The sequence below is a fragment of the Prionailurus viverrinus genome, chromosome B1, assembly GCF_022837055.1.
Source record: "Prionailurus viverrinus isolate Anna chromosome B1, UM_Priviv_1.0, whole genome shotgun sequence".
NCBI lineage: Eukaryota > Metazoa > Chordata > Mammalia > Carnivora > Felidae > Prionailurus > Prionailurus viverrinus.
Genome location: NC_062564.1, coordinates 195,427,151 through 195,434,518, shown reverse-complemented (window position 1 = coordinate 195,434,518; position 7,368 = coordinate 195,427,151). Strand labels below are relative to the sequence as shown.

The following is a 7,368-nucleotide window of genomic DNA, read 5'->3' as shown; positions in this document are numbered from 1 at the left end:
AGCGCCTGGGTAGCTCAGTTCGTTAAGCGCCTGACTCTTGATTTTGGCTCCGGTCATGATCTCCTGGTTCGTGGGATAGAGCCCCTTGTCTGGCTCTGCACTGACAGCCTGCAGCCTGCTTGGGATTCTCTCTCTTCCTCTCTCTGCCCCTCCTGCCCTCATGTGCGCATGCACTCTCTCTCAAGTAAATAAATAACCTTTAAAATAATAACAAATTTCAACTCATGACCTAATCGTGGGACTTAAAAAATCAACTTAAGGATTGGAGATCAACTCAGTGATTTAAAACAGTAAATAGAATTTAAAAGTAGAGTTCATTGCATGTAAAAAGAGTAAGAATTGCTTAAAGCTTTCTTTCAGGTGCACATGTATATGTGTATGTCCTAGGTTGTAGCAAAAATATTTTAAAGACACTGGCCCAAGACAGTGGTAGAAAATGATCGAGAGACTGTCAAACAAGGTCAGGGACCGAGTTGACGACCATATAGTTAACAGAGAGTACACCCTCCTAAGATTTTGGCATTGGATCTTCTAGAACACCACAACCACCCTCCCCTTCCTCTGGCCCACCTGCACCTCCACTATAGGAAACCTTTCTGCTTGAATATTTTCAGTGATGGCATGCCAGCTTAAAAGATCGATATTTCAGGATGTAACTTTCCTCTCTATGAAAAAAATGGAGTTGTCACAACACTCTCCAAGATGTTAAAGTGGTGGGCAGAAGGTCTGGTAATTGGATTTTGGAATTTGGTGTACTTAATATGAAATTTGACCTTACTATGCAATACCAAACATGACAGCTTTTCTCCCGTTTTGGAGGTCTCTAAATCCTCCAAAACAAAACCAGTATCAGATCACCAAGAAATCTTGTTTTTATTCAAACTTTAGCCCAGAATTGTAGCATTTGGCTTGTAAATGTATGCTCTCTCTCCTTACATTGCACTAATGGCAATTTTAGTGGATGATTGAGCTAATTTTCATGCCTATATTTTCTTCCTCTTTCAAGACTTGTTGTTGGATCGGCAGATGATTCCAAACTTTATAACTTTACTTAGAAAAAAAAAATGTGTTCATTTTTAAGACAGTCTTAAAGTCTTCAGTTGTGAAGTAGTTTTTGCCTAGCAAATATATTAATAAATAATAGTTAAGAAGTTGTCAATAGATGCTGTGGAAATGGCCATTTATATTTTTAATTGTAATGAGCTCAGGTTATTTTCTAGACATTGTAATTTAGAATAATAAAAGTATTTCTCCTGTTCTATATTTTGCCTGATTGTTAAAAATGGTTCTGAGATTATTAACTCGAATCAATTTTCTACACACCTGACCAATTTCTGAACCATTTGATTTTTTTAAAAACACTTTTTCCTATTGTAAAGGCAATATCAAACTTAGTTCATTAGACAGGCTATCAGACATAAACCTTACACATGAAACATATTTTCCCTTTGCAATGTTGTTCTCTTTCTACTGTATTTATTCTGATTTACGTAAATTTGAAACACTGAAGTAACAAAAGTAGAAACGAAATTTTAGAGAGAATGAGGACTCATCACAAAGTACATTCTGCCTACATCAGTCCATTTATAACACTATTTAATCTTAGACTAGTTGCAAATCAAAATCAGGTAGAGTCTCACAAGATAAAAAATTAACTATGTGTGGTGATGGATATTAATTAAACTTACTGTGGTAACTACTTTCCAGCATATAGAGATATACCAAATTATTACGCTGTACACCTAAATCCATACAATGTTATAGGTCAATTGTATTCCGATTTAAAAAATTAAAATATCAAGTAGTCTGAACACCCCCTCTACTGCTTTTGGGATTAGACTGTATTCTAGGATTCTTTAAATAGTTTCCCTTCCTAAGTGCCAAGAAAAAGTTAAAACTGCAAAACAGGATCATTCTGTTATTCTTTATCTAGACCCTCACGTAATTTTTGTCTCTATGTTAAATGCTTCTTTAGAAAAGGAAATACACAGGATTAGTGTCTCTGCTATTGCTTCCAACAAGAGCTCTACCATGGAAAGCTCTTTCCCCTTCCATTTTGCAAGCCTCAACAAGTCTGTTGCTGAGTCAGAGCCTCCTTTTTTCCCTGATGTGAGAAATCTTTCTCTCTTGAAAACTCATAAAGCTTAGGAAATGTTTGAGTCTCCCTGGGGGGGGAAGGGACAGGGGAGCCAGAATGAACGTGGTGAGGAGGAGTCCCTCACACAGCAGCCCTGACGATGGCACATTGAATGCTTTTGTGAAATACGAAGACTTGGACATGGCCCAGGGTTACCACGGGAGCTCGCCCCGTACGTAACCTGTTATATGCATATACGTGTGTAAAAAGCCACCCGGAGCCTGGTTAGGTTCCTGGGACTCTGCTCCTCAATTGCTATAGTGAAAACGTTTGGTGTACAGCTGAGGGTTCTTGTTTGCCCTGAAGAAAACACCTTCACGCAGCTGCAGGAAGGTCCAAGGCAGCACACAGCACGAGAAGCTAAATACGGAAACAAGCCCGAGAAGGCGCTTTCTAGGGCGACGAGAAGCGAGGACACGTCCAAGACTGGGACATGGTGGGGCACGAGGTGCGGAGAGAGCCGCTCGGCGGTCTGCAAGGCAGGCAGAGCCCGCACGATCTTGCCGGCCTAAGGACCCCAAGGGCTGAGCCTGGAAGGCGAGAGGGGCCACGGTCACTAGGAGCCGCTCCCGGTCTGATTCCCAGGCCTCAGTTTCCCCCGCGGGCCCGCGCCGCCCTGGGAAGCCCGCGTCCCAGCGGCCAAGCCTCATGTGACCGGGGGCGGGGCGGAGGTGACAGGAAGGAGGCGGGGCCGCGAGGGCGACGGGGGAGAGCGCGTGCGAGCCCCGCGCCGGGAGGGGCCGTTGCCCAGGAACCGTCGCCGCCGACGGCTCGCGCACGCCTTCGTGCGCGCGCGCGCCGGGCGCTCGGACTCCGGTCGGCCGCCTTCCACCGCCACCGGTCTCTCCTTTTCCCTGGACGCCGAAGGGGCCGGAGGACCGAAGCCGCTCGCTCTCGCGCTCCCCCGCCTTCCTGGGAGCGCAGGCGCGCCTCCGGCCGTGCCTGCATATTAATGAGGGGCGGGGCGGGGGCGGGGCAGCGGGGGCGCGGCGGCCTCGCGCCCGCGCGTGCCGGGACGCACCGCGGGGGGCGGTGCGATTGTGAGGTGGCGCTGACGCACGTTCCGGAGTTCTTAAGCGGCGAAGGCGGCGGCAGAGGCGGCGGCGGCGCACCCGAGCCGGTCTCGGGAGGCGGCGGTGACTGCCGCGAGGGGTGGCGGGGCCGAAGTAGGTGCCCCTGGCTCAGTCACGGTGTCCCTCTCTCACTGACTCCCCCTCCTTCCACCACGGCCGCGCCGCCCCAGATCCGGCGGTTTCCTAGGCGGGGCAGCGGACGGGGCGCCTCTCCTCCGGCTGCCGCCGGCCTGATAAATGAGGGACTTAGGATTTGGGGTGCTGCAGACCGCCCCTCTCCGAAGCAGCAGCCCCAGGTCCCTATTCGGCAGCGGGGCGTACCGTCCCTACGCCACGGGGCCCACCGCGGCCGCCGCCCCGCTGCCCTCCACCACGCCCTTCGGCCCGCTCTCGCCGCCGCCGTTGCCTGTCACCGGCTTCTCGGAGGCCGCCTCCCCCTTCTCTATCCCCCTCGGCTGCGGCGGCGCGGGCAGCTCTGCTGCCGCCGCTTCCTCTTCCTCCCCGTTCTTGGCGCATCAGCAGACCATGCAGGATGAGCTGCTGCTGGGGCTGACACAGCAGCCGGCGCGGCCGCTCTCGGGGGCGGCGGCCGCGGAGAAACTCCCCAACCACCACCCCGGCGGCGGCACGAACGCGGGTGTGACCCACCTCCTCCCCTCCCAGGACTTCAAACCGAGTCTGCACCACCCCTCCTCCTCCTCCGCCTCCTCCTGCTGCTGCTGCCGCACCTCCTCCCCGCAGGACTTCAGTAAGCGGCAGCAGCAGCAGCTGAGCAGCCAGAAGAGGAAAGAGTTCAGCCCTCCCCACCTTCCCCACCCTCCGGACTCGAAGCCGCCGCCGCCGCCGCCGCTCCACTGCCCCGGCCGGTTCAGCCCGCCGCCGCCCGGCCCGCTCCTCCAGCCGGCGCAGCTCGCCCAGCGCCAGCAGCCACAGCAGCCGCCGCAGCAGCAGCAGTTCAGCGTACCGCACCCGCAGCACCTCCCGCCGCAGGACTTCGCCCCGCGGCAGCGCCCGGCCGACCTGCCCCCGCTCCCGCAGCTCCAGCCCTCGCCGCCCGCAGCCCCGCGGCGCCGCCACGGAGGCGCGGGCAGCCCTCGCAAGACCCCGGCCGCGGGCGAGGGCAGCGCCGCCGAGCCCCCCAATGCGGGCTTGGCCCCCTCGACGCCGCCGGTGAACCCCGCGCCGGGCTCCATGGAGTCCCCCAACCACCCTCTGCTCAACAGTCCCAGTAACCTCCTGCCCGGCGGGGCGCTCGGCGCGGGCGCCTTCAGCAGCCTGCAGAGCCCGGACCTTCCGCACCCGGGCGGCGGCGGGGGCGGGGGGCCCCCGGGAGGCGGAGGGGGAGGCGGCTCCGCGTCGCCGCCGCCACTGCCCGGCTTCGGCACCCCCTGGTCGGTGCAGACCGCGTCGCCGCCGCCCCAGCCCCAGCCCCAGCCGCCGCCACCGCCCCAGCAGCAGCAGCCGCCTCCGCCCCAGCAGCCGCCGCAGCCGCAGCCGCAGCAGCCCGGCTCCTCGGCCGCCACCCCGGGTGGCGGCGGCGGCGGCGGCGGCGGCGGCGGCTCGCTCAGCGCCATGCCGCCGCCCAGCCCCGATTCAGAGAACGGCTTCTACCCCGGGCTGCCGTCGTCCATGAACCCGGCCTTCTTCCCGAGCTTCTCGCCCGTGTCCCCGCACGGCTGCGCGGGACTCAGCGTGCCGGCGAGCGGCGGCGGCGGCGGCGGCGGCGGCTTCGGCGGCCCCTTCTCGGCGGCCGCGGTGCCCCCGCCGCCGCCGCCCGCCATGAATTTACCTCAGCAGCAGCCCCCGCCGCCCGCGGCGCCGCAGCAGCCGCAGAGCCGGAGGTCGCCCGTCAGCCCGCAGCTCCAGCAGCAGCACCAGGCGGCGGCCGCCGCCTTCTTGCAGCAGAGGAACTCCTACAACCACCACCAGGTACGGCGGGCGGCGGCCCGGCTGAGCCGCGGGGCCGGCGACCGGGGCGACGAGGGCCACTCGCCCAAGTGAGACGGGGGACTGGGAGGGCGGAGGAGGGTGACGGGGCTCGGGACGCCAGTCCCCGGCGGGGCGGGCGGGCGGGCAGCGGCCACCGTGGGCTGCGAGGCTCCGGTAGGGGGGTCGCGCCGGCAGCCGCTGCGGTCGGGCGCCCCCTCGAACGCCTGGCGCGGCGGGGGGGAGGGGGGTTGGGGCAGCGGCCGAATGGCGCCCGGGACCGAGGGCGGCGGCGGCGGCGGCCCGGCCGTCCCTCGCAGCGGGCGCCCCGACCCGGAGGACCGCTGTCGGCGATCCTCGAGGACGGGCCGGGGGACGCGGGGCCGGCGGGCTCGGGCGGCGGCCTCGGACGAGCGGCCTGGGGAAGCGAACTTGCGAAGGAGGGTCGTGATCGCCGCAGACGGTGCGTGCGGGGAGCCGGTGACTCTTCCCCGTCGTCCAATGAGGGGACGGGCGGAAAGGAGAGGCTTTTTCCTTTCGAGTCCGTCTCGTTGCGAGTCGGCCCGCGCGAGGTCTGGCCGGGGGTGGCGGTGGCCCGGCCGGGACGAGCCGCCCGCCCCGCGCCCGGGGCCCCGCGCTGAGCTGTCAGGCGGCGGGAGAGGGGAGCCTGCCGGCGGCGGCTCCGTCCGCCTCTGCCGAGGTGCTCCGCGAGCCGCTGGCTTTCTGCGCCTCTTCGCGTTTGGGGACGGTTTGGTGGCTGGTGAGGCCAAAACTAAACTTGAATCCGGGAATCGTGTGATACCTCGCAGTGGGGACTCACGTTTTTTGGCGGCCTTGACCGTCTCTTGGGTTACGGGGTGTGTATATTTTGAGTGGGTAATGCAATTATGAAATAACCCGGGGCCGTTTTTGTGGTTTTTTGTTTTTTTTTGTTTTTTTTTGTTTTTTTTTTTTTTATTCATCCGGGTCCTTTCCGATTCAGGCTCCGTTTTGTTATCTTCCCAGTACAACGTTTGAATGACCGCCGGCTTTGGTTCATTGACATCGAAAAGCGTATTTTGTTGTCCTTTTTTGATCCAGTCAGCATTTCCTGTAGTGATTCGTATGTTTAAGGTCATTTTCGTGATCAAGGACTGAGACAGAAGCAGAAATGGACCTTAACCGGTGCTTACTTACTCCTGTAACTTTTTCCATTGACCACTTAAAGTTTTCCAAGGTTAACCTTTTAAAGGGCGAATGCTGTCTGACCAAAGTAACAAGTTGAGAGTTCTCTGAAATTAGAGTAACAGTTAACAGTCTTTCTTTCGAGTCCCCGGTGTCTCCCCGAGGAAGAAGAACGTGGCCTACAAGGATTGAAAACACGTCACTTTGAAATAATAGTCCGCTTTCCCATGATTTTCACAGTCTCGAGCAGCTGTGTCCTGTGGGTCAGGGTGTTGTTTTTTTTTTTTCCGCTGGGAACTTGCCACAGAAAACTGTCGATAGGTGCTTTTGTGCTCTTGGAGCCCTGCTCTGGCCATTGGAAGACCACGTAGGGTGGTTCGTATTTAACTGTGATCTGCGTCTTGTCAGAAGATGGTTCTCCCAGTGAAGTTTAAGAGGTCACACAGCTGTCCTGTGGAATTGTAGATCGCTGGAAGAGAACTTGAACCCTGTGTCAGCAAGGAAAGTAAGGCCCTCAAGAATGGAGTGATTTCTTCATGGTCCCCCCAGCTATGCTTTTGAACCGTGGGGAGGGCGAAATGGCAGCATATATTCATGATTATCTGGGCATTTAAAAAACATTTTTTTAAATAGGTACTAGGGGTCAAGTTCTCTCAGAAAGAGAAAGCTGTCTTACAAGAAGCAGGTTTCATTTGAAGAATTCTTGACTTACAGTAACTTACTGACTTAGAGCAGCTGCACGGTCCATACTTCCTTTGGCTAAGCCTTAGCGCAAGCTTCTTGGCAATGTAATTGCTAGCAATTAGTATTTTTCAAAAACCTATGCTTATTGCCTCGTGCTGAATTGTCCATTCTTTGGCGACTGAACTTCTTGTATCATAGGTTCTAGTTTGGAATAGAATTTATTTTTGAAAATGAATGAGGTTACTAGAGACTTGTATGAAGATCTCTACTAGAATAATCAAAGCATATAGTTGTTTTTCTTCAGTATATCTCAGTGGATCCACCTATGGGTAACATCAGATAATTGCCTAACAGTTCATGGATAATTAAGTGAAAGAAAAACAA

The 7,368-nt window shown here is 56.4% G+C and overlaps 1 protein-coding gene across 7 annotated transcripts in view; it reads left to right on the top strand.

The window, feature by feature from the left end:
• The first annotated feature begins 3,202 nt into the window (after positions 1-3,202).
• Positions 3,203-7,368, top strand: part of CPEB2 (cytoplasmic polyadenylation element binding protein 2) — a 72,427-nt gene continuing 68,261 nt past the window's right edge. For 5 of the 7 annotated variants that reach the window (XM_047855705.1, XM_047855704.1, XM_047855703.1 and 2 more), the window contains exon 1: positions 3,203-5,139. In XM_047855705.1, the coding sequence (XP_047711661.1) occupies positions 3,448-5,139 (1,692 nt within the window). In that variant the 5' untranslated portion in view covers positions 3,203-3,447. The remainder of the gene's footprint in view (positions 5,140-7,368) is intronic. The other 2 variants (XM_047855702.1, XM_047855701.1) reach the window with 1 other exon arrangement.